The 27,327-nt window shown below is 44.3% G+C and overlaps 1 protein-coding gene across 1 annotated transcript; it reads left to right on the top strand.

The window, feature by feature from the left end:
* The first annotated feature begins 10,059 nt into the window (after nucleotides 1–10,059).
* Nucleotides 10,060–26,905, top strand: gatc (glutamyl-tRNA amidotransferase subunit C). The gene is made up of 5 exons (XM_078553965.1): nucleotides 10,060–10,394; nucleotides 11,684–11,734; nucleotides 12,271–12,431; nucleotides 16,075–16,178; nucleotides 26,551–26,905. Exons 1-5 carry the CDS (start codon nucleotides 10,224–10,226, stop codon nucleotides 26,610–26,612), a joined length of 549 nt encoding a protein of 182 aa, XP_078410091.1. The 5' UTR covers nucleotides 10,060–10,223; the 3' UTR covers nucleotides 26,613–26,905.
* The last annotated feature ends 422 nt before the right edge of the window (nucleotides 26,906–27,327 follow it).

Consider the following 27,327-nt stretch of genomic DNA (forward strand, 5'->3'; position numbering starts at 1 on the left):
TGGAGTCACAGGAAGAGGGGATTCGGATGGGCCGGACACTCCCAGAGTCACCTGGGTTGATGGCCCCGGGGTGTGCACCTGCTGATCCACTTTCCAATGGGTGCCCAAGAGTCCCTGGCTGACTCCTTATGGAGAAGCGGAAGCTGGAGTGAGATCGAGCTGCCCCACAACCTTTTCGCATTGACACTGTTGGAGGCCAACTATGGCGTCAGTATGGAGTTCAGCCTATGCAGCAGTGCAGGGCCAATGTCCTGGACCAAGGTCTCCATGGCAGCCACCATCCTACCAGTGTTGATCTTGGTGCGTTGGCATGCCGGCGCTATCATCTCAGACTGAAGGCAGACGGACTCCTTCATCGTGCCTTGCAATCTGAGGAGTGCAGCGGACATCCCTTCCTGATGTTCCTGAGCTTGCCTTTGCAGCTCCAGCAACTGAGGTATGACTGAGTCCAGAGGCTTATTATCTGACAAACTCAGCAGATTTCTGGTCTTCAGCAGTCCTCCAGGTGCTGGAAACCTGGGAAGGCCCTGCCGCTGCCTGCTGTGGATCAGATAGTGCCAGGTGCTCACCAGATTGTGACCCCGAGCCTACTCTAGAACTAGGTCACACTGAGGTGTGTATCTCTGGAGGGTGGAGAGTGTGGGTGAGTGCTGTGATGGGTCCTTTTTTTTATTCATTCACGGGATGTGGGCTTCACTGGCTGGGCCACCATTTATTGCCCATCCCTAATTGCACTTGAGAAGGTGGTGGTGAGCTGCCTTCTTGAACCGCTGCAGTCCATGTGGTGTAGGTACACCCACAGTGCTGTTAGGAAGGGAGTTCCAAGATTTTGACCCAGCGACAGTGAAGGAAGGGAGATATAATTCCAATTCAGGATGGTGAGTGACTTGGAGGGGAACTTCCAGGTGGTGGTGTTCCCATCTCATAGACTCATAGACATTTACAGCACAGAAGGAGGCCAATCAGCCCATCATGTCCACGAAGGTCAACAAAGACCTGACTACACTAATCCCATTTTCCAGCGCTTGGCCCATAGTCCTGAAGGCTATGGCAACACAAGTGAATATATAAATACTTCTTAAATGTTATGAGAGTTTCTGACTCAACCACCTTTTCAGGCCGTGAGTTCCAGACTCCCACCACCCTCTGGGTGAAAAAATTTCTCCTCAATTCCCCTTTTAGCCCTCTACTTCTTACCTTAAATCTATGCCCCCTGGTTATTGACTCCTGTACTAATGGAAAAAGTGCCTTCCTATCCACCCTATCTATACCCCTCATAATCTTATACACCTCGTAATCTTATACACCTCTATCAGGTCCCCTCTCAACCTTCGCTGCTCCAAGGAAAACAACGCCAGTCTATCCAATCTTTCTTCGTAGCTCAGATCCTCCAGCCCAGGCAGCATCCTGGTAAATCTCCTCTGCACCTTCTCCAGTGCAATCACATCCTTCCTATAATGTGGTGACCAGAACAGCAGTTTTGTACTCCAGTTGTGGTCTAACCAGCGTTTTGTACAATTCCAGCATAATCTCCCTGCTCTTGTATTCTACGCCTCAGCTAATAAAGGCAAGTATCCCAAATGCCTTCTTAACCACCTTATCTACCTGCCCTGCTGCCTTCAGGGATCTATGGATATGCACACCAAGATCCCTCTGATCTTCAGTACTTTCCAGGGTCCTACCATTCATAGTGTAATCCCTTGCCTGGTTAGCCCTCCCCAAATGCATTACCTCACAATCTTCCGGGTTGAAGTCCATTTGTCACTGCTCTGCCCACCTGACCAGTCCATCGATATCCTCCTGCAGTTTACAGTTATCCTCCTCATTATTTACCTCCCAACTAATTTTCATGTCATCCGCGAACTTCTTGATCAAACCCCTACATTTAAGTCCAAATCATTTATGTACACCACAAACAGCAAGGGCCCCAGCACCGAGCCCTACAGAACCCCACTGGAAACAGTGCTGCCCTTATCCTTCTAGATGCTAGCGGTCATGGGTTTGGAAGGTGCTGTCGCTGTCTAAGGAGCCTTGGTGAATTTCTGCAGTGCATCTTGTAGATGGTACACACCGCTGCTACTGTGCATTGGTGGTTGAGGGAGTGAATGTTTGTGGAAGTGGTGCCAATCAAGCGGGCTGCTTTGTCCTGAACGGTGTCAAGCTTGAGTGTTGTGGGAGCTGCACTCATCCAAGCAAGTGGGGAGTATTCCATTACACTCCTGACTTGTGTCTTGTAGATGGTGGACAGGCTTTGGGGAGTCAGGAGGTGAGTTAACCATCACAGGATTTCTAGCCTCTGACCTGTTCTTGTAGCCACAGTATTTATATGTCTAGTCCAGTTCAGTTCCTGGTCAATGGTAACCCCCAGGTTATTGATAGTGGGGGATTCAATGATGGTAATGCCATTGAATGTCAAGGGGCAATAGTTAGACTCAGTCTTGTTGGAGATGGTCATTGCCTGGCACTTGTGTGGCATGAATGTTACTTGCCACTTGTCAGCTCAAACCTGGATATTGTCCAGATCTTGCTGCATTTGGACATGGACGTCAATTAGGGTGTCATCAAATTCCTTTTCCGAGGTGTCCTTGGGGCTTGAGTCGAGTATGTGGCTTGTGGACCCCCTCGGCTGCTCCCCAGATGTGCCTGCGAAAGCGAGGAGAGATAATGAGTGCAAGGGGAACTGACTCACAGCATGGTTATCTGATGGTTGTTGCACTGCTGGATCCTCACTTCGTTGAGCACCACTGACCTTATTGTTAGCACAGGGATGCTCCAGATTGTCACTGGCCAGCTGGATGACGCTATTTTCAAAGTCTGTGAGGACTTTGATTTCAGGCATTCCTCCACTAGCCTGCAACCTCTCCCTTTTGTTGTGTGGCAGCTTGCCCTGCATGAAGACAGATGGAGAGAGTGTAAGCAGAATGGCTGCCAGACCAGGTGAGTAGGATGCCTGGCATGTGTGGGTGGTGAGTGGTGCCATGGACAGGATGACAACACAATCCGCAAGGCAGATGAAGGTGTCTGTGGAAGAATGAATGGTGAATCCCTTGAACTGGCAGTGAGTGAGATCCCTGTGGATGTGTTTGTGAAAGAAGATCTACTGCCGTCCTTCCTATAATGTGGTGACCAGAACTGTACACAGTGCTCTGGCTGAGGTTTGACTTGCGTTTTGTACAGTTCCTGTATTGCATCTCTGCCATAATATTCTATACATCAGCCAATAAAGTAAATTGTCCCATATGCCTTCCTAATCACCTCACCTACCTGTCTTGCTACCTTCAGGGCTCTGTCGAAATTCATTCCAAGATTCCTCTGTTCCTCTACACTTTGCGATGATATCATTCATTGTATATTCCCCTGTCTTGTTTGTCCTCCCCAAATGCATTGCCTCACACTTCTCTGGGTCACAGTCTCAGAATAAGGGGTCTCCCATTCAGGACTGAGATGAGGAGAAAATTCTTCACTCAGAGGGTTGTGAATCTTTGGAATTCTCTCCCAGAGGGTATTGGGTGCTCAGTCATTGAGTAAATTTAAGACTGGTTTGTTTGAATGTAAGACCCTAAGGGAATCAAGGGGCATGGGGATTATTGGTAAAGTGGAGTTGAGAAAGAAGATCAGCCATGATTGAATGTGGAGCAGACTTGAATGGCTGAATGTTCCTATTTTCTTTGTTCTTAAAAATTATCCTGCTCCATCACCACTGACTCAATCCCACAAACCCACGGTCACCTGATTCAACAGCAGAAAATTTCTCCTGGCTCTTCTTGAGAGTCCAGTGGGTTAACTGGATAACATACATTTGTCAATTCCTAATTTCCATCTGTCACTGTGGAGAACCAGCCACCTTCCAGCTCCCCAGAAGCAATCAGAGCTCTTGTGGCTCTGTGTCCCTCCATTTCCTTCTTTGAGAAAGGACCTACTCTCGACCTTTCTCCTTCCATTCCATAGTCACCACACCCTGGGCTGTCCCAGAGACCTCAATCTCCCCCCCCCGCCACCTCCCTGAGTTGTCCCAAGGAATGCTGAACATTGTGCAACCATCAGTGAACATCCCCACTTCTGACCTTATGATGGAGGGAAGGCCATTGATGAAGCAGCTGAAGATGGAAGAACTCTTACAGTGGTGTCCTGGGACTGAGATGACTGACCTCCAACAACCACAACCATCTTCCTTTATGCTCGGTATGACTCCAACCAGTGGGGAGTTTTCCTCCTGATTTCCAGTTTTGCTAGGGCTCCTTGATGCCACATTTGGTCAAATGCTGACTTGATGTGAAGGATAGTCACTCTCACATTTAGACCAAGGCTGTAATGAGGTCAAGAGCTGAGTGGCCCTGACCCCGAGGTGACCATGGTTTGTGGAACCCAAACTAAGCGTCAGTGAGCAGGTTATTGCTGTGTAAGTGTTGCTTGATAGCACTGTTGACAACACCTGCTGTCACTTTGTTGATGATCGAGAGTAGGCTGAAGGGGTGGTAATTGGCTAGGTTGGATTTGTCCTGCTTTTTGTGACAGGATATACCTGGGCAATTTCCACATTGCTGGGTAGACGCCAGTGTTGTAGCTGCACTGGAACATCCTGACTAGGGGCGCGGTAAGTTCTGGAGCACAGTCTTTAGTAGTATTGCAGGAATGTTGTCAGACCCCATAGCACTTGCAGGATCCAATGCCTTTAGCTGTTTATTGATATCACGTGGCTGAATAAGGAATCTGTGATGCTGGGGTCCTCAGGAAGAAGCCGAGATGGATCATCCACTTGGTTCTCGCTGAAGATTGTTGCAAATGTTTCAGCCTTCCCTTTTGCACTGATGTGCTGGGCTCCTCCATCATTGAGGGTGGGTATATTTGTGGAGCCTCCTCCGCTAGTGAGTTGTTTAATTGTCCATCACCATTCACGACTGGATGTGACAGGTTTGCAGAGTTTTGATCTGATCTCTGTTGGTTGTGCGATTGCTTAGCTCTGTCTATCACATGCTGCCTCTACTGTTTGGCACGCATGTAGTCCTGTGTTGTAGCTTCACCAGGTTGGCATCTTATTTTTAGGTATGCTTGGTGCTGCTCCTAGCATGCCCTCCATTGAGCAAGGGTTAATCCTTGGCTGGATGGTAATGGTAGAGCGGGGGATATGCCAGGCCTTGAGGTTACAGATTGTGGTTGAGTACAATTCTGTTGCTGCTGATGGCCCACAGCACCTCACAGTTGCCCGGTTTTGAGTTGCTAGATCTGTTTGAGATCTATCCCATTTAGCAGATGTTCTGATGAAAGGTCATAGGTCATCAACCTGAAACTTTAACTCCATTTCTCTCTCCACAGATAATGCCAGACCTGCTGAGTATTTCCAGCATTTTTCTGGTTTAATTTCAGATTCCAGCATATTTTGCTTTTATATGAGAGAAGTGTGATGAGGTTTGTAATGCGATGCAGTTTTCAATAACACCACCCAAAGCAGGAAGGACCAGATTTAAAGTGATTTACAAAAGAAGCAAGTGTGACATGAAAAAAAACTTTTTCACACAATGAGCGGTTCAGGTCTGGAATGCATTTCCTGGAAGTGTGGTGGAGGCAGGTTCAATCGAGGCATTCAAGAGGACATTAGATGATTATTTGAATAGAAACAATGGCACTAGGTCATAATGCTCATTTGGAGAGCTGGTGCAGACATGAAAGACCGAATAGCCTCCTTCTGTGCAGTTAAGATTCTCCGATTTTAGACAAGCAGTAGGATTGCCAACTCTGATTAAATGTTTTCCTGGAGGTTTCATCACATGACTTGGCTCCCACACTCCAGCCATTAGTTGGCCAACACATCCATCCTTGTGATGTAGTGCCTTCCTACACCAATTGGAAAGCAAGAAGACCCATTGGAAGATGACTGTCAACCAAACAGACTTTTATTTTCCTATTTTCAATACTTTTATATCTGGTAGAGAGAAACATTAAAAAAAAAAGACAAAAAAAGCAATCTTTTTTAATGTCCGGGTGCTTTGTCTCCAGAGTTGCACACAGCAGTGTCCTTGAGTTTGATCTTCAATTTTTGGAGACTCCAGGCCAATCTTGGAGGGTTGGCAACCCTAACAAGGAGTGAGTGGGGGTGCTGCTGTTTGGTTTAGTACTGGAGAGGGAGATTATACAGTGTTCTTGCTTTTAATCATTGTCCCTTTTACCACCTCCTCGTTCCCCCATTGTCATGGCACTTCCAACAATAAATGCACTTAAATTAACTTCTTTGGTAAAGATCTGTCTGGATAATTGAAGAATGCAGGGTAAAAGCACACCCTGTACTATAGTTTCTTTTCATGGCTTAATGTAATTATAGGGTAGTGTTTGATGAGACAATAGGAACATTATGCTATTTTGGACAATTGAATAGTATGGGTAATAAATACAGTAATTAAGATAGAAATTGTGACTTCAGGGTATTAAGGCTAACATCTTAATGTAAATCAATCCAAGATTGTTTCTGTAGCTGTACTGCATAACATATGCTGCTGACTTTTTAGTGCAGTACTAAGGATTGTTTATAATGAAAGCGAAAATTGCTGGAAACAGTCAGTGGGTCAGGCAGCATCTAAGGAGGGAGAAAATAAATTAAATTTTCAGGTTGGATGGAGTGTTTCCACGGTTGAGGTTAATGAAATGTTAAACTGAAGCCCCAACTCCCTCAGGTGGATGTAGAAGATTTCATGGCACTCTATGCACAATGGTGCATCCTACTGGACTAATAATCCAGAGAGCATGAGTTCATGGCAGTTTGAGAATTTGAATTCAATTTTCAGAAATCTCAAAATCCAACTGGTTCACTAATGTCCTTTGGAGAATTAAACTTGCCTTACCTGGTCTGGCCTACAGGTGACTCTGGTCTCACGCTCAGAAGTGGCCTACCTTGCTAACAAGTCACCCAGCTGCACAAGGGCAACTCGGAATGGCAATAAATTGAAGTTTTTCCAGGGAAGTCGATAGGAATGAATAAAGAAAAAAATATATATTTGAAGTAAGGGTACCCTGGTTATTAGTGGATGTTCTTAACTAATACCACGAAAAGTAGATTAATTGTCGTTTATTTCATTGCCTCATTAGGCTATCGTTCTGTGTGTTTTTGGATTTCATTGTGACTTCTTCTGTAAGAATTCCTTTGACAGCCTTCAATGGAATCAACAAAAACAACGTATAGTTATATAGCACCTGTAATGCAATAAAATGCCCCAAGGCGCTCTTCAAGAACATTATAAAACAAACATAACACCAAGCCATATAAAGAGATATTGGGTCAGTTGACCAAATGCTTGGTTAAAGAGATGGGTTTTTCGGAGTATCTTAAAGGAAGAAAGTTGGGTAGAAAGGCAGAAAGGTTTAGGGAGGGTATTCCAGGGCTTTGGGCCTAGGCAACTGAAGGCATGGCCACCAAGTTTGGAGTGATTAAAACCAAGGATGCTGAAGAAGGTCAGAATTAGATGAGCAGATATCTTAAGTGCAGGGCTGTGGGGTTGGAGGAGATTACAGAGATAGTGAGGGGAAAGACCATGGCAGGATTTGAAAACAAGGATGAGAGTTTTAAAATCAAGATGTTGCTTTACCCAGAGCCAATGTAGATCAGTAAGCACAGGGATGACAACAAGACTCATTGCAAGCCACAATTCATGCAGCAGAGTTTTGCATGACCTCAAGTTTACAGAGGGTAGAATGTGAGAGACCAGCCAGGGGTGCATTGGAATAGTCAAGTCCAGAAGTAACAGGAGTCCAAAGGGTTTTAGCAGCAGATGAGCTGCAACAGGAGCTAGGTTTGGCAATGTTATGGAGGTGGAAATTGGTAGTCTCAGTTTTTGCAGGGATATGTGGTCGAAAGCTGACCTCAGGGTCAAATGTGACACCAAGGTTGGCGAAGATACTGGTTTAGTCTCAAAGTATACAAGAAGAAATAGTGGGTGCTTGTGATAAAGGGACAGCAATAATCATGGGTGACTTTAATCTGTGTATAAACTGGAAAAACCAGATTGGCAGTAGTAGCCTGGATGAGGGGTTCATAGAATGCTTTTGAGATAGTTTCTTAGAGCAGCACATTCTGGAACCAGAGAGCAGGTTATATTGGACTTGGCATTGTGTAACATGACGGGATTAATCAATGACCTCCGAGTGAAGGCACCCTTATGTAGCAGTGACCACAGTATGATTGAATTTTACATCCAGTTTGAAAGGGAGCAGAGTGGGTTTAAGACTAGTGTTTTAAATTTAAATAAGGGCAACTATGTGGGCCTGAAAACTGAGCTAGCTGAAGTGAACTGGAATACTAGGATGGGGATAAATCAATAGAGAAGCAGTGACAGGCGTTTAAGGAGGTATTTCGGAATACTCAGAATAAATATATTCCTTCTATAAAGGAAAATTCTGAGGGAGGATCCACCATCTGTGGTTAACTAAAGAGGTTTATGAAAGCATCAAACTTAAGGAAAAAGCATACAACAGCACAAAGATGAGTGACAGGTCAGATGATTGGTCAGAATATAAAGAATAGCAGAGAATGACTAAAAGGTTAATCAGGAGAAAGAAATTAGAGTATGAGAAGAAGCTAGCTCATCCAGTACTCGTTAATTGTTGGACCCGGACTAGCCTGGATCATAACTGAGAGGTAATAAAGAAACAGGCGTTGATTTGTAAGAGCCACAAACAGATTTTGGATAGTGCAATCTAACTTGAACACGAGGAAGATATTTGGAAAAGACGTAAACTGTGACACACAATGTACAGAAAATCTCAGTGAGGTTATTGACTGGGATCCTCATCAATATCAACAGAAAGTGCTGGAAAAGCTCAGTCGGTCTGGCAGCATCTGTGGAGAGAGAAACAGAGTTGACGTTTCGAGTCCAATGTGAATCTTCTTTGGAGTTAATGAATTGGGGTTTAATGATTTGATTTATGGATTATTGATGATGGATTAAGGACTTGGTTTGATTTGGGTTTATGGATTATTTATTGATTCGGGTGTTTGGGTTATTGATTCAGAGTTTATTATTGATTCGGGTTTATGGTTAATGATTCCGGTCTATGGATTATTGATTCTGATTTTATGGGTTATTGATTTGGTTTATGGATTATTGATTTGGTTTGATTCGGTTTAAAGATTATAGATTCCGGTTTATAGATTATAGATTCCGGTTTATGGGCTATAGATTTTGGTCCATGGATTATTAATTTGGTTTATGGTTTATAGATTCCAGTCTATGGATTATTGATTTGGTTTATGGATCATAGATTCCGTTCTATGGATCATAGATTCCGGTCTATGGATCATAGATTCCGGTCTATGGATCATAGATTCCGGAATATGGATTATAGATTCCGGTCTATGGATCATAGATTCCGGTCTATGGATTATAGATTCCGGTCTATGGATCATAGATTCCGGTCTATGGATTATAGATTCCGGTCTATGGATCATAGATTCCGGTCTATGGATCATAGATTCCGGTCTATGGATTATAGATTCCGGTCTATGGATCATAGATTCCGGTCTATGAATTATAGATTCCGGTCTATGAATTATAGATTCTGGTTTTATGGATTATAGATTCCGGTCTATGGATCATAGATTCCGGTCTATGGATTATAGATTCTGGTTTTATGGATCATAGATTCTGGTCTATGGATCATAGATTCCGGTCTATGGATTATAGATTCCGGTCAATGAATTATAGATTCCGGAATATGGATTATAGATTCCGGTCAATGGATCATAGATTCCGGTCTATGGATTATAGATTCTGGTTTTATGGATCATAGATTCCGGTCTATGGATTATAGATTCCGGTCTATGGATCATAGATTCTGGTCTATGGATTATAGATTCCGGTCTATGGATTATAGATTCTGGTCTATGGATTATAGATTCCGGTCTATGGATCATAGATTCTGGTCTATGGATTACTGATTCTGGTTTTATGGATCATAGATTCCGGTCTATGGATTATAGATTCCGGTCTATGGATCATAGATTCTGGTCTATGGATTACTGATTCTGGTTTTATGGATTATAGATTCCGGTCTATGGTTATTGATCTGGTTTATTGATGATTGATTCCGGGTTGACGGATTATTGATCAGCTTTCTCTCTCTCTCTCTCACTCTCAGCCCGAGCTCCTGCTCCCCGGGCCAGGTTTTCTCCGTTGTTCCCACCCTCTGTGGGCGGCCCCTGGAGTTCGGGCCTCGGCCTCAATCCCTGGGACCGGGAGATGTGGTGCTTCACCAGGAGAGCCGCTCAGTCGGTGCCGCTGTTCCGGCGGCTGAGGCCTAACCGAGCGGTGAATCCTCGGGCTGCCGCTTGGGAGAGGCCGCCTGGCGGCGCTGGGGTTGAGGAGCTGGAGCCGGAGCCGGAGCCGGGCCCTGTCCCTGGCCGGAGTAAGGTAGGGCCTGTGAGCCGGGGATGGAGCCCCGGCTTCGGGACTGGAGACTGTCAGGGAGTCCGGAACTTTTCACCGCGTCCCGGCCAATGCCCCCGAGGCTGGAGAGACCCCCCCGGGATCAACTCCCCCCACCCCCCGGGATCAATTCCCCCCACCCCCCGCCCCCGGATCAACACCCCCCCCTCGATCAACTCCACCCCCCCCCGGGATCAACCCCGCCCCCCCGGGATCAACCCACCCCCCAGGGATCAACTCTGCCCCGCCCCCCCGGGATCAACCCCCCCCTCCCCCGATCAACTCTCCCCCCCTCCTGGGATCAACTCCCCCCAACCAGATCAACCCTCCGGGATCAACCCCCCCGTATCAACCCCCCTCCCACCCCGCGATCAAACCCCCTCCCACCCCGCGATCAAACCCTCCCCCCCACCCCGGGATCAACCCCCCCCCTCCCCCGATCAACTCTCCCCCTCCCCCGATCAACTCTCCCCCCCTCCTGGGATCAACTCCCCCCAACCTGGATCAACCCCCTCTGGGATCAACTCACCCCAACCGGAGCAACCCCCCGGGATCAACTCACCCTCCAATCGGGATCAATCCCCCAGGATCAACCCCCCCCACACTGGGATCAACTCCCCCTCCCCCCCATAACTGGATCAACTGTCCCCCCCCCCCAAATCGGGATCAACCGCCCCAAGCTGGGATCACCCCCTCTCAAACTGTGATCATTTCCCCCAAAGCCAAGATCATCTTACCCCCACCCAAACCAGGATCATTCCGTCTCCCAAATCAGCATCCTCCTTCCAGATGATGATTCCCCTCCACACAGGAGGGGAACTGCACACCGGGATGCCGTTCATCCAGTCTCACACTGGGTGCCCCACAAAAATAGAACCTCCTCCACATCTGGATCTCATCATTCTAATGGAACCCCTCCCCCCGCCTGCCAACCAGGACTGGCCTGGCCTGCCCTGCGCTGCCCTAAAGCCTCAGCCTCAGTGTGCCGTGTGTTTCTGAACGCCTGCCCATTTGATGCTGTATTGCTGGTACATTATCGTGTCTCACTGTACCTGATCCATTGATAGTGTGTAATTGTCTGGATTGAAACTTCAGTCAATCATGGCGCAAATTCCTTGCCTGTTTTTGGGGTTCAGGCACCGCTCTGTCCTCTCGTCCACGTGGTTAGTCTTCATGCCAGTGAGGCCATACAGCCAGTGCTGGTGTGCCATTTAACTAGAGAGCCCTTGGAACCAATCTCCTCTGATTTAGATTTGCATTCTTGATCTTTGTAGGTGCCTCAGAGTCCATCCTGGCAGCCCATTGAGGACAGAGAGCTACCAGAGGTAAGCAAGCAATTGTGGACACTAATTTCAGCTATTTTCAAATCTGTAAACCATTGGGTAAGTGATTAAACCTCCACCTGTGAACCATAAAGACCTGAAAGATCAACCCTGGTCTATACTGTGGTAGGATGCTACAGTTGATTTACCATCCCTGGGTGAGGGAGGGGATCTGTCAATTCCAGGTAACCTTCCAGCAACCCCTGGTTTAAGTGCACGGATGGGCAGACTCAGATTGAGCTTTCACAGTCAGCCTCCATCAGGTCTTACACTGAAGGCCACTTGGGGTTGAGGGGACAGAAGGAACCTAAAAGTAGCTGAATACAGCTGCGGCTTCTGTGCTGGATCGTTTGTTGAGCATGTGGAGACATAGAGAGGTTTGATTGTTCTTTACTGTAATCGTGTCCCCATTGCCTCAACCTCATGCAGGCCAGCAATCGATCTTGACTCTGTGGTACCATGGCTGGAATATTTACCTGCTAATGGAGATTTATGGTAAATTAATGAGCACCATATGTTTACATGCAAACAAACTCCAGGTATCCATGGAGATGATTGACCACCTGGAACGACTGGCACTCATTGATTTTCGGAACCAGGAGGGTGTAGAAAGGCTGGCAGATGCCATACAGTTTGCCAGCCAACTGCATGTTGTTGACACTGAGGGTGTGGAGCCCATGGATTCGGTGCTGGAGGACAGGTAATGGTGTTGCGTTGTCTTATCTGACAGTTGCTAAATTAAGGAGAGCACCAGGGACAAAGGAATTAGATTCATTAAATTATTGTGCAGGGAAATGAAATTTTACACTGATAAATGTAAAGTGTTGCAGTTATAAGTTCTGAAATTCCCTCCTTAAACTTCCCTACCTATAAAACACTCCTTCAAACTTATCTTTTTTGATCACCTATCCTAATGTCTCCCCCTTTGGCGTCTGTGAAGCACCTTGGGACATTTTACCATGTTAAAAGAGCCATATAAATGAAAGTCATTGTTGGAAGAAACTAATGACCAGATAATCTATTTTAGTGATGCTGGCTGAACAACAATTTGTATTTATATAGCACCATTAACCTAATACAATGTCCCAAGACACTTCACAGAAGCATCGATAAAATAAAAGTTGACACAGAGCCACATAAAGTGATATTACAGCAGTTAACTAAAGAGATAGGTCTTAAGGAGGAACAAAAGGTAGAGAAGTGGAGAGGTTCAGGGAGGAAATTCCAGAGCTCAGGGCCTTGGAAGCCTTGGCCACCAGTGATGGAGCAATTAAAAAGAGGAATGCTCAGGAGGTCAGAACTAGAGGAGCACAGATATCTCAGAGGGTTGCAGAGCTGGAAGGGATTAAAGAGATAGCCGGGGGCTGGGGGGAGGAGGAGGGAGGCCATGAGGGATTTGAAAATGAGAATGAGAATTTTCAAATCAAGGTGTTGCTTAACAGATCAGCAAAATTCCTAGATGACCTCAAGTTTACAGGTGGTGGAATGTACAAGGTTGGCCAGGAGTGTGTGGGAATAATCAAGTCTGGAGGTAACAAAGGCACGGATGAGGCTTCCAGTTAGGGCGGAATCAGACACTGTCATGGATAAGTATTGACTGGGACATTAGCTAGGCCGCGTATTCTAGATTTCCCTCCCTAAACCCCTCTACCTCCCCACACGCCTTTTAAAACTCATGTTAAAACCCATATCTTCGTCAACCCCCCCCCCCCCCCCCCCCCATATTAACTCTCCTTTGGCTTTATGCCCATTTTCCCCCAAAAGTCAAAGCCTCACTGGGTAGAGTGTTCCTGCCTACACAAATAGCAGGGAGAAGCTGTGGAAAATGTTTTGCTGGTTAATCTCCAGCACATTTGGGGTCCAACTGCTGCACTAAACTCTCTGGTCTTGGGGAATTGGGATTGAGTCCCTAGAAAGAGAGAGAGAGAGAGAGAGTGTGTCTGATCCACACTGCTCCTTGTGTGCTGATAACCAGGATTCCAAGAGTTGACGTTTCCCACTTTGAGTTTCATTACACAGCTGTTCAAAATTCTGTGAACTGCGATAAAATGCCTTGATTTATTATTTACTGCTTTGAAAGAGTTGCTGGAAAGTTGTGAACTATTGTAATCTTGAAATCTGCGGTGTTCACTTTTCTTTAGCTTTACTTAATGAACTCAATCAATAGCTTGTAAACTGGAGAAATATGTCCATCTGAGTTTCTCCCTTAACGGAGGTTTCCCACCCACTGTGGTTGACAGGGCCTCAACCGTGTCCGACTCATCTCCTGCGCCTCTGCCCTCACACCTTCCTCTCTCTCCCAGAACCATGATAGGGTCCCCCTTTGTGCCCCACCAGCCTCCACATTCAAAGGATCATCCTCCGCCATTTCTGCCAACTCCAGCATGATGCCACCACAAAACACATCTTCCCCTCACCCCCTCCTGTCAGCATTCCATAAGGACCGTTCCCTCCGGGACGCCCTGGTACACTCCTCCATCACCCCCTACACTTCATCCCCTTCCCATGGCACCTTCCCATGCAATCGCAGAAGGTGCAACACCTGCCCCTTTACCTTCTCCCTCCTCACCGTCCAAGGCCCCAAACACTCCTTTCAGGTGAAGCAGTGCTTCACTTGCACCTCCTTCAATTTGGTCAACTGAATCCGCTGCTTCCAATGTGGTCTCGAAATGTCAACTGTTTTTCTTTCCACAGATACTGTCAGACCTGCTGAGTTTTTCCATTTGAGCTTTGTTTGACTGTCAGTTAGAGAGCCCAGGATAGTACAAGTTGTCTCATACTATTTAGTGAATGAGTTCAGCAGCAGAAGTGATCTGTTGTTCACCCAAGGCACACTGTCTCTCAGATAACTTTGCACATGAGGTCAACTTGGAAAGAAGGGCCTTGCCTTTGTGCTGACCATGAGAAAGTTTAAATATAGCGTGCACCCAGATTGTTAATCCCAAAGACTTTTCTTTGTTGCATCTTGGCAGATTGCTTGTTATTTGTGTCCCTCAGCCAGCAGGTCAATCCATAGAATCAGCCAGCACCAGACAAATGTATATTTAAACTTAAAACAAAAATAGAAAATGCTGGAAATGTTCAGCAGGTCATCGAGCTGAAACATTGACTCTGTTTCTCTCCACAAATGCTTTCTGACCCACTGAGTATTTCCAGCATTTTCTGTATTTATTTCAAATTTGCAGCATTTGCGGCATTTTGCTTTTGTTTTCTGTGGATGCAGATAGATATAACCCAGGGCCGAGAGAGCAAAGGGGGGATCAGTACCAGGGGCTGTGGACATATTTGCCTGAAGAGAGAGCCTGTGAACCCGGGGGACGGTGGAGGGCTGCAGCCTCTTAGGATGTTGTGGACAAACATAGCCCAGCATGGAGTGGGTGACAGACAAACATTGCAACCCTGTGGTTTGAAAGGGGATACATAGAAGCTGCACAGAGATAGAGACAGACTAAATATGTGGGCAACAAGGTGGCACTTGGAGTGTAATGTGGGTAAGTGAGAGGTTATTTCTCTTTGGTTCTAAGAATAGAAAAGCAGAATGCTTTTTAAAAGGCATGGAACTTCTAAATGTTGATGTTCAGAGAGACTTGGGTGTACTACTACAACGAATGCAAAAAGTTAGCAAACAATTAGCAAAATGGCATGTTGACCTTTTTTGCAAGGGGATTGCAGTACAAGAACAAGGAAATCTTGCACAGTTGTATAATGTTTGCTACACACCTTGAGTACTCTGTGCTGTTTTGGTCTTAATAGCTAAGGAAGAATGTACTTGCTTTGGGGGCTGTAAAGCGAAGGTTCACTTGATTGGTTCCTGTGATGAAAGGCTTGCCCTCTGAGAGGCTGAGTAAATTGGGCCTATACTTTCAAGTTTAGGAGAATGAGAGGTGATCTCATTAAAACATACAGGATTCCAAAGGAGTTTGACAGACAGAGATTGTTTCCCCTGGTTGGGGAATCTAGACCAAGGGGCCACAACCTCAGGATAGGGGATTGATCATTTAGGACTGAGATGAGGAGAAATTTCTTCACTCAGAGATTTGCAAATTCTTGGAATTTTCTACTCCAGGGATAGTGGATGCTTCATCCTCATATTCAAGACTGGGATAGACAGAATTTTGATCTCTCAGGGAATCAAGGCACATGGAGATGGGCAGGAAAGTGGAGTTGAGGCAGAAGATCAGCTGTGATCATATTGAATCGTAGAGCTTGAGGGGCCATAAAGTCTACTCTTGCTTCAGTTTATATTCTGATGGAGTTGTCTGTCACTAATCTGAGAGATCTATGGACTATAGCTATAGGACCTTTCAATTCAGCTTCCAAAACATTGCTATTTTTTCACACAGGCCTTTGTATTTGCGTGCAGACATGGTCACAGAAGGTTACTGTGCTGAGGTGATCCTGAGCAATGCAAAGCACGTTGTAGAGGAATACCTTGTAGCACCTCCAGGTAAATTCAGCCAGCACGACCACTGGAAATCATTGACGCTTTTGGGTTCATCATGTGGTATGAAATAAATGTTGTTCTCTCTAGTTTTCGCCTCTCCTCTCCTGAAGAGATTGGAGTCAATTTTCAACTTGTTGCCAGAGCTACAATTGATATTGCAATTGGCCGCCTGAATTTCATGTACATTTGTTGAATATCTATCCTATTGATTGTTTACTGGTGTAAGTGTCTCTTCTGACATTATTGGCCAAATGTCTGCTGTTGTCATGTGAGCCATGATAGGGAACATAGGCTTTCAAACGTCTGGGAAAGGTTACCACCGAGTCTGATCCTGATCTCACCTAGTGCCTAAACACGAACAACAGGACCGAGGGTGTTGTTATATAACAGTTGAGAATGGGAGTCATGGCCGCTTTTTCTCTTTGCCTAATCTGGGGTACCTGTTAGTCTTTAGCTGAGGCAGGTTAACTCATTGTAATTCAGTGATCTGTGACATATGTAGGAACATAGAAAGAGGAGTAAGCCATTTAATCCCTCAAGTCTGTTCTGCTATTCAGTGAGATCTTGGCTGAACTGTGACCTAACTCCCTCTACCATTGCCCATATTCCTTAGCATCTTTGGTTAACAAAAATCTTTCAATCTCAGTGATAAGAGTAACAATTGATCCAGCGTCAATTGTAGATGAGAGTTCCAAAACTTCTACCACCCTTTGTGGTAGAAAAACCCCCTACTCTATGGCAGGGGAATGGGAAGCTATGCAAGGAGTCAGAGGAGGGGGAATCAAGGACAAGAACAAAAGACAGAAAGGGGAATAAGAAAAGTGATGGGCAGAGAAATCAAGGGCCAGAATCAAACAGGGCCTCAGTGAAAAATAGTGGGAATGGGACAAGTAATGTTAAAAAGACAAGCCTTAAGGCTTTATGCCTTAACGCGAGGAGCATTCGCAATAAAGTGGATGAATTAACCCCGCAAATAGATGTAAACAGATATGATATAGTCAGGATTACAGAGACATGGCTGCAGGGTGATTAGGGATGGGAACTGAACATCCAGGGGTATTCAGTGTTTAGGAAGGACAGACAAAAAGGAAAAGGCGGTGGAGTTGCATTGCTGGTTAAAGAGGAAATTAACGCAATAGTGAGGAAAGATATTAGCTCTGATGATGTGGAATCTGTATGGGTAGAGCTAAGAAACAGTTAGGGGCAAAAAACGTTAGTGGGGGTTGTATATAGAACCCCAAACTGTAGTGGTGATGTTGGGAATGGCATTAAATAGGAAATTAGAAACACATGCAATAAAGGAGCATCTGTAATTATGGGTGACTTTAATCTGCATATAGATTGGGCAAATCAAATTAGTAACAATACCATAGAGGAGGAATTCCTGGAGTGTATACGGGATGGTTTTCTGGACCAATATGTTGAGGAACCAACTAGAGAACAGGCCATCCTAGACTGGGTATTGTGTAATGAGAAAGGAATAATTGGCAATCTAGTTGTGCTAGGCCCCTTGGGGATGTGCGACCATAATATGATAGAATTCTTCATCAAGATAGTGACGTAGTTTATTCTGAGACTAGGGTCCTGAATCTTAATAAAGGAAACTACGATGGTATGAGGCGCGAGTTGGCTATGGTGGATTGGGAAACGTTACTTAAAGGGATGACGGTGGATAGGCAATTACAAACATTCAAAGAGTGCATGGGTGAACTGCAACAATTGTTTATTCCTGTCTGGCGCAAAAGTAAAACAGGAAAGGTGGCCAAACCATGGCTTACAAGGGAAATTAGAGATAGTATTAGATGCAAGGAAGAGGCATATAAATTGGCCAGAAAAACAACAGACCTGAGGATTGGGAATATTTAGAGTTCAGCAAAGGAGGACCAAGGGATTGATTAAGAAGGGGAAAATAGAGTACGAGAGTAAGCCTGCGCGGAACATAAAAACTGACTGTAAAAGTTTCTATAGGTATGTGAAGAGAAAAAGATTGATGGAGACAAATGTAGGTCCCTTACAGTCAGAAACAGGGGAATTTATAATGGGGAACAAAGAAATGGCTGACCAATTAAATATATACTTTGGTTCTGTTTTCACAAAGGAGGACACAAGTAACATACCAGAAATGTTGGGGAACACAGGGTTTAGCGAGAGGGAGGAACTGAAAGAAATCAGTATTAGTAGGGAAATGGTGTTGGGGAAATTGATGGGATTGAAGGCCGATAATTCCCAGGGCCTGATAATCTACATCCCAGAGAACTTAAGGAAGTGGCTCTAGAAATAGTGGATGCATTGGTGGTCATCTTCCAAGATTCTATAGACTCTGGAACAGTTCCTACAGATTGGAGGGTAGCTAATGTAACCCCATTATTTAAAAAGGGAGGTAGAGAGAAAACAGGGAATTATAGACCAGTCAGCCTGACGTCGGTAGTGGAGAAAATTCTAGAGTCCATTATAAAAGATTTAATAGCTGAGCACGTGGAAAACAGTGGCAGAATCGGACAGAGTCAGCATGGATTTACAAAAGGAAAATCATGCTTGACAAATCTACTGGAATTTTTCAAGGATGTAACGAGTAGAGTTGGTGAGGGGGAGCCAATGGATGTGGTTTATTTGGACTTTCAGAAGGCTTTCGACAAAGTCTCACATAAGAGATTAGCGTGTAAAAGTAAAGCGCATGGGATTGGGGGTAGTGTATTGAGATGGATAGAAAACTGGTTGGCAGACAGGAAACAAAGAGTAGGAATAAACGGGTCTTTTTCCAAATGGCAGGCAGTGACTAGTGGGGTACCGCAGGGATTGGTGCTGGGACCCCAGCTATTCACAATATATATTAATGATTTAGATGAGGGAAGTAAATGCAATATCTCCAAATTTGCAGGAGACACTAAGCTGGTTGGAGGGTGAGCTGTGAGGAGGATGCAGAGATGCTTCAGTGTGATTTGGACAAGCTGAGTGAGTGGGCAAATGCATGACAGAGGCAGTATAGTGTGGATAAATGTGAGGTTATCCACTTTGGTAGCAAAAACAGGAAGGCAGATTATTATCTGAATGGCTATAAATTGAGAGAGGGGAACGTGTAACGAGACCTGGGTGTCCTCGTACACCAGTCGCTGAAGGTAAGCATGCAGGTGCAGCAGGCAGTAAAGAAGGCAAATGGTATGTTGGCCTTCATAGCGAGAGGATTCGAGTACAGGAGCAGGGATGTCTTGCTGCAACTATACAGGGCCTTGGTGAGACCACACCTGGAATATTGTGTGCAGTTTTGGTCTCCTTATCTGAGGAAGGATGTTCTTGCTATAGAGGGAGTGCAGCAAAGGTTTACCAGACTGATTCCTGGGATGGGGAGACTGACATATGAGGAGAGATTGAGTCGGTTAGGATTACATTCGCTGGAGTTCAGAAGAATGAGGGGGGATCTCATAGAAACCTATAAAATTCTAACAGGACTAGACAGGATAGATGCAGGAAGGATGTTCCAGATGGTGGGGGAAGTCCAGAACCAGGGGTCACAGTCTGAGGATACAGGGTAGACCATTTAGGACTGATATGAGGAGAAATTTCTTCACCCAGAGTGGTGAGCCTGTGGAATTTGCTACTACAGAAAGTAGTTGAGGCCAAAACATTGTATGTTTTCAAGGAATTAGATATAGCTCTTGGGGTGAAAGGGATCAAAGGATTTGGGGAGGAAGCGGGAGCAGGCTATTGAGTTGGATGATCAGCCATGATCATAATGAATGGTGGAGCAGGCTTGAAGGGCCGAATGGCCTACTCCTGCTCCTATTTTCTATGTTTCTACGACTTGCTTCCTAATTTAAGTCCGGATCGATCCAGCTGGAATTTTTAGACTGTGCCTCTGGTTCTGGAGTCTCAACCGGTGGAAACTGTTTCTTTTTATTTACACTATTCATTCCCCTTCATATCTTGGAAATTTTGATCAAATCACCCCTTAAAGTTAGAAATTCTAGGGAATACAACCCTATTTTGTGTAATCTTTCCTCATAATTTAACCTTTGGAGTCCAGGTAGCAATCTGATAAATCTTCAGCCAGAAGTGCTGAGTGGATAATCCATCTTGGTCTCTTCCTGAGGTCCCCAGCATTACAGGTGCCAGTCTTCAGCCAATTCCATTCACTTCAGCTCGAGATATCAAGAAATGGTTGGAGGCACTGGGTACTGCGAAGGCTATGGGACCTGACAACAAGCCAGCAATAGTACTGAAGACTTGTGTTCCAGAACTAGCCATGCCTTAGCCAAGCTGTTCCAGTACAGCTACAACACTGGCATCTACCTGTAAATGTGGAAAATTGCCCAGTTATGTCCTGTCCACAAAAAGCAGGACAAATCTGATCCATCCAATTACCCCCATCAGCCTACTCTCAATCATCAGCAAAGTGATGGAAGTGGTCATCAACAGTGCTATCATGCAGCACTGACTCAACAATAACCTGCTCACTGACACTCAGTTTGGTTCCAATAGGGCCACTCAGCTCCTGACTTCATTACAGCCTTGGTCCAAAAATGGATAGAGGTCAGAGTGACTGGGAACAAGAAGCCATGGCAAAATTGGATTCAGGGGGAAAGCTCTTCATGGTTGGAGTAATACTGAGCACAAAAAAAGATGCTTTTGGTTGTTGGAGGCCAATTATCTCAGTCCCAGGAGATTGCTGCAGGAGTTGCTCAGGGTAGATACCTAACCCCAGCTATCTTCATTTGCTTTGTCAATGACCTTCCCTCCTTCATAAAGTCAGAAGTGAGGATGTTCACTGAGTGCCCTCTTCACTCATCTTAATTACTGTTATTTTGCTTATTTAATTCCGGCCAGTTTCTGACCCTGATTCAATATTAATATGTTTCTTTGGAATGTCTGGCACGCTGACCTCTTCTTCTAAAGTAAATACTGACGCAAAATAATTATTCAGCATATCTTCCTTATTTCCATTGACAAAATTACCATTATCCATTTTGAAGAGGTGCCGATTGCACCTAACCACTCTTTATCCTGAAGTGTTGATTTTGATATCCTTTGTAATTTTGTTTTCATGTTCCCTTTTTACCTGATTTCTCAACCTTGCTATTCTTTGTATATTTCCCATTCACCAGGATTTGTGCTATTTGTTTGCATTTTTGTATGCTTTTTCTTCGTTTTATATTGTCCCTGGTTGTCTTTTCTAGCAAGTAGAGGTCCTGCCCTTTAGGGGTATAAACTGGTTCTGTGTCACAAATTATTTTTTGAACTCCTCCCACTGATCTCCTGTCATCTTACCCAGTGACAGACTTGTCCAGTTTACTGTGGACAGTCTCTACCTCATCCTATTGAAATCAGCCTTACCTAAATCTAGATTAGTTATAGTTGTTTCACATTTTTTCCTTTCAAACAATACATTCAACGCGATCATATGATTGCTATTAGATCAATGTCCTTGCACCATTAGCCTTTTAACTAAACCTAGCTCATTACTCATTACTGTATCTAATATGGTCTGCTCCCTTGCTGGCTCTGGACATATTGTTGCAGAAAATTATCCTGGGCATACTAAGGAAATTCACTACCTATCTGACATGTGCTTATCTGAAAGTTAAAATCCCCCATTAAAAAAGTGCTGTTGCTACATGTATGTCTAATCTCTATACAATTTACCACTTCATACCTGCTACCAGGGGACTTATACACAACTCTCATTACAGTCTTAAATTCTTTTCTATTTCTTAATTCTACCCATAAAGACTTCACTATCTCAGAACCTCTCATTATCGAGGTGATTTTATCCTTAATCACTAAGGCTACTTCTCCCCCTCTACCATGTTCCCGAACTTTCCTGTAGACCTTATAACCTGCTGTATTAAGTTCCTGGATCCTGACCATCTTGCAGCCATGTCTCAGTAATGGCTACCCATAATCATACCACCTCTTCTGCCACCCCCACCCACCCCCCCCAACCGCCAAGTTCAGTTTGCACCTGCAATTCATTCAGTTAATTCCTTAATACTCCGTCCTTGCAACCACTTTATTTTCCCTTTCCATTAGGACCCTTGTCCTAGCCTGGTTCAGGTATAGTTTCTTCCTGTCCCAGTACTGGTAGCAATGCCCCATCAGATGAAACCCCTCTTTTCCACTCCTTCAGTGACATGTTCATCTCTCTATTCTGCTTACCCCTATGCCATTTTGCACATGGCTCCGTAATAATCCAGAGATTATAACCCTTGAAGACCTGCTCTTTAATTTAGTCCTTAGTTCCAGGATTCTGTCCAAACAGGACTTCTTGCCTACTCTTTTCTATGTTGTTGGTTCCAACAAAGATTGCAGTTACTGGATCCTCCCCACTCCCTGAACAATATCCTTTCAAGCTGTCCTTCACCCTGGCATCAGGTAAACAACAAACCATGCAGGACTCTCAGCCTTGCTTACAAACAATATCATCTGTTTTGCCGACTTACTGCATCCCTAACAACTACTACATTAAGTTTCCCCTCCTCCTCCAAGATGCCATGATCCTCATCCTGACCATCTTTATCCTTATCCTCACAGGTAACAAAGACATTGCACCTGTTGAATAGGATCAGTTTCTACAGATTCTCATTCTTTAGTTCACCTGAGTTCCCTTTACTGTGTACACTATCATTCACATCAACCCCCTTCTAAGCCTGCATCTCTTATGAAGTATGGGCGTAGCCTGGGACAAACAGTCTAGATATTGCTCCCCTTCCCTTATATATTGGAGTGTCTCCAACTCACACTCCAGCTTAATGAGCTGAGCCAGAGAGATTCAAGATGGAAATGGAGACATCTACTGTGGTTGTGTTCACTTGGAACAGTCTCACTGCACAAACTCTCATTCTGCAGTCATACTTTAGCCTAGATTATTTATATCTACTTTTTAGTTTGTGTTAACATTTTTTCCCTTTTGTCTACACACAAATGTACACTATGCACTGGACAAAAATGTTAAATACCTATTGCTTCTAGCTTACACAAATCAATACAAGTATTGGGGGCAAAAAAAGCAGCACTTCTTTCCTCCTTTGCACCAAGTTCCCACACTTGCCAAACTGCCAACTTTTGCACTCTCTTAACATTGCACTCCTTTTGTGACCACTCTGAGAGTCAGCAGTTACTGCTTATTTTATACATCTTTTTGAGTCAGACCCAGGTTACAAATGGGGCCTCGGATTCCCGCACACAGTAATTTGCATCTATTTAGACAACCGCTTATAGTTCATTAACAGTTAACAGTCACGGAGAGCTAGTATCTGTTAACTAGCTTGCTGTCTTTAAAGTTTCAAGTTTAATTTAAAATGTTAAACTAAATTTCAGTTTGAGAAATACTCACATACTTAACAGAGCATTCTCACTCACCAAATAACTGGCTTTTTGCACTCTAGTTACGTGCTACACTCTTCACGACCATTTTGTGCATGTGACTTTACCTTTGAGCCAATGGGGAAAGGGGTGGAGGATGTTAAGTGAAATTTTTATATGTTGTTTAAAGAGTCAAAATTAAGCTTTTAAATTATCTTTTTTTTGTTTTCCCAATAGCCACTCATACAGTTTAATGAATGTTACAATTAATTTTTCCTTGCCCCCCCCCCCCACCCACCCCCAAGTGCTTGAAGGTGATACAAACTGAAAAAGCACTGCTTAACTGTTCTTCTGATCTAGTACTGTACTTGGTGCTTCAAAATATAGTGTAATTTTAAGAATCTACTACTGTTCTGGTGGTAGTGTAGTCCTTTTTTGTGCTCATCAGTGAGGGATGTTAGTACTGAGGAATCTGACACTTCCAATATCAGCCACCCTGTGCCAACACCTGGAATTGCAACTTAATCATCTGGCATTTAGATAGCAGTGACTTTAATACACGAGGAAAATAGAGTCTGAGCTAAAGGAGGCAACTTAAGGGTATTGGAAGGGTTTTGGGAAAGAATCTGAGAGTGGAGATTGGGGGTGGCTGAAGGTACAGCTGCCAATGGGAGTATGAAGGAAAGGGGAACCTGCATAAGAGAATTATCAGAAGAGCAAAGTTTGAGGTGAGGAAATTTAGGCTAGGAACTTGGAAATGAAAGGGTTGAGGCCATGAGCACCATCGCACAGTAGCAGCAGCATGTACCATCTACAAGATGCACTGCGGGAATTCACCAAGGCTCCTTTGACAGCACCTTCTAAACCCACGATCACTACCATCTAGAAGGACAAGGGCAGCAGATAGATGAGAACATCACCACCTGGAAATTCCCAAGTCACTCACCATCCTGACTTGAAAATATTTTGCCGTTTACTTCATTGTCGCTGGGTCAAAATCCTTGAACTCCCTTCCTAACAGCACTGTGGGTGTACCAACACTGCATGGACTGCAGCGGTTCAAGAAGGCAATTCACCACCACCTTCTCAAGGGCAACTAGGGATGGGCAATAAATGCTGGCCCAGCCAGCGAAGCCCACACCTGTGAATGAATAAAAAAATAATTTAAATCCAGGGATGAGAATTAGATTTGTGACATTAGCAGACCAGGGACCAGTGAGAAAAGAGGTGCTGGATGAACAGGACATGGTGCAAGGTAAACATAAGCAGTAGAATTTGGATGGGCTGGAGTTTATGAACATTGGAGATTGGTGAATTCTTTAGGTGAGCTGAGGCTGCATGTTATCAATCGCGAGTTTAATTCCAATGTAGATTGGGCACAAGTTGAAGCCAGAAGAGGTCCGTAAATACTATTAACTCACATCACTTTCAAGTGCTTCAGGATGATGTGTCCATGAGATTTAGACCATAATAGACATCCAATTGGAAACAGAAATACTAATAACAATTGATGGGATGATTTGATTTTATGCATGGGAAGTTGCAAACAACTGAAGGGTCAAGTTGCATTGCTTTCTCCAAAGCTGTCATTGCAGTGAATAATGAAGGCTGAAAGCTGATGGTCAACCCATTGTGATTTCAGTTTCCATCACAGAACGGGCAAGGCTCCAAGCATTTATCAGCTTTACCTGGCATATTCCTTTAACCATGGTGCATCAACCTTTTTGCACTACGTGATTTTTAGTGATTTACCCACTTTTCTTTGCATCAGGATAAATTATGAAACCTAAATTGCTCTACTGTGGCTGAAAATACCACATTTAATAACTATCTCAGCAGAAAATCAATGTGTGGCTTTTGGAAGCTGCATTGGGAAATCATGCTAATTGTCAACTTGAGAAGGCTCTGGAATTGAACTCTTCTACTTTTGGACTTCATGGGAATGGGTGCCCTTCAGTATAAGGTTTTTGACTGCATTGACTTCCAGCCAAGTCTAATACAACCCTCACCCAAGTACACTTGGATAGTGATAAAGAGCAGGAACCCTGACTGATTTCACCCCCCCTTTCCCTACTACAGGATCACTGAGGCCCAACTGATGGTCTCTTGCTGCCACTGAGCTCAGTTGACTCAGAATGAGACCTAACCTAGACTCTTTGGTCTGTATATCTTAAGCTAGTTGTCAGAAAAATTCTCAAAATCATTTGGGAGCCATTGTGAATATACTTTATGTGGCTTTTCAAAATTATTGGATGTCTGTTGGGGCCCCATGGCTGTCTCGATAGCCAAAAATGTCAGCCAGGCTGTTGGGCAGGTTTGATTTATGCACAAGTTGTGAACAGGCCAACCACTCTCATTGGCAATGGCTAATTTTAAATGTCAGTTGAAATTTTTGAGTTCACGTCACTGTTGAGCACTAATGTATTCATCTACAAAATATATTGGATTCTTGCAGTGCTCTTTGATTCCTGTACTTAGTTGGATAAAATATGACAATTATGGTGCCTTGGTTTACAGGAGATGTGTATAGAGCAGGCCTGTTATAGTTCTGCATTATATGAAGCTGATTTCAGCCAAGGTGGGGACCCAATTAGTCTGTTCCTCAGGCATGTGTAGGATAATAGCCAGCATTTCTAATCGCAGTCCAGTGACCCAAGCACAATGTGCACACGTCAATTGATGATAGGATCAGACTTAGCTCTGATGGCTTTCACTGTAAAACAGTTTGCCACCACTTACTACGTGAAGAATATCCACTAAGTTCATCAATGACACGGCTGCTAATCCTATAAATCTTCAGATTACAGAAGAAAATCAGGGGGTGGGGGGGAATTTTTATTATTTTAGAGCATTATTAGATCTTGATTGTTACAACCTTTAAAACAGTCTCTCCCATCAATTATTCTGTGAAGTAAGATTTTGCTGCACATATTCCACCTACTTAAAATTATTGCAGCCTGCTTGGAATGGTCAGAAAAGGTTCTGTGTTAAGTTCAGTGAGTGATCGAGTGTACAGGAGGCCCTGTAAGTGACAATTTCCGAACAACAAAAATAATTTGCCCAATCATTTGTTTTTTAGGCAATATTCCACTGCCAAAGAAAGAAGAGAGAGACAGTCTCCTCCAGCATACTAACTGGTGACCATGAGTTGTCAAAATTTTCAAAATGTACATTTTTTGTGGGGCAGGGCAGCAATTCCGTTTCCTTGCAGAGACTGCTGGAAATCACAGAACCTACACCTGCTCCAATGAAGACCCAAGTGTAACAAGATTTATTAAGTGAACCAGTTTTTCATGTGAAATTCAGTAAAAAGTGTAATTGTTTCTCTATCAACTTGTGAAAATGTTAGTTATTTTTGATTTTTATTAACTGTCACTGGATGGTAAAAGTGTGAAGCTTATTTGAACACTAAAATAAAGAAGGTATTTCTCTTGGCTCAGTGGTAGTACTTTCACATCTGATGAGGAAGGTTATGGTTTCAGATCCTACTTCAGAAACTTGGGCACACAATCTAGGCTGATAATTCAGTGCAGTACTGAGGGAAAGCTGCACCATTGAAAGTGCTGTCTTTCAGATAAGATGTTAAGTCTGCCCTCCTGGCTGTGTGTAAGGTTCCCAACGAACTCTTTTGAAGAGCAGCTGAGCAGGACAACAGAACTCCCTTGCTCCTTTTAAAATAGTGCTTTGGGATCTTATATATCCAGTTGGATAGAGAGGAGACAGCACTTTTGACAGTGCCCATTCCCACCACTGAAGTCTCAGTCCAGATTCAAGTCTCTGGAGTGGGGACTTGCACCTACACCCTTCTACCCAAGGCCTAATACTACTACTGAGCCAAGGCTGACACTGCCACTAT

This window comes from Cetorhinus maximus, chromosome 12 (genome assembly GCF_964194155.1).
Source record: "Cetorhinus maximus chromosome 12, sCetMax3.hap1.1, whole genome shotgun sequence".
NCBI lineage: Eukaryota > Metazoa > Chordata > Chondrichthyes > Lamniformes > Cetorhinidae > Cetorhinus > Cetorhinus maximus.

What these genes read in the sequence shown, in the direction of transcription:
- gatc (XM_078553965.1), top strand. Translation starts at nt 10,224, where the DNA reads ATGTGGTGCTTCACCAGGAGAGCCGCTCAGTCGGTGCCGCTGTTCCGG. An exon ending in CTGTCCCTGGCCGGAGTAAG is followed by an intron (nt 10,395 to 11,683) that starts GTAGGGCCTGTG and finishes TGATCTTTGTAG; the next exon opens with GTGCCTCAGAGTCCATCCTG. An exon ending in ATACCTTGTAGCACCTCCAG is followed by an intron (nt 16,179 to 26,550) that starts GTAAATTCAGCC and finishes TTTGTTTTTTAG; the next exon opens with GCAATATTCCACTGCCAAAG.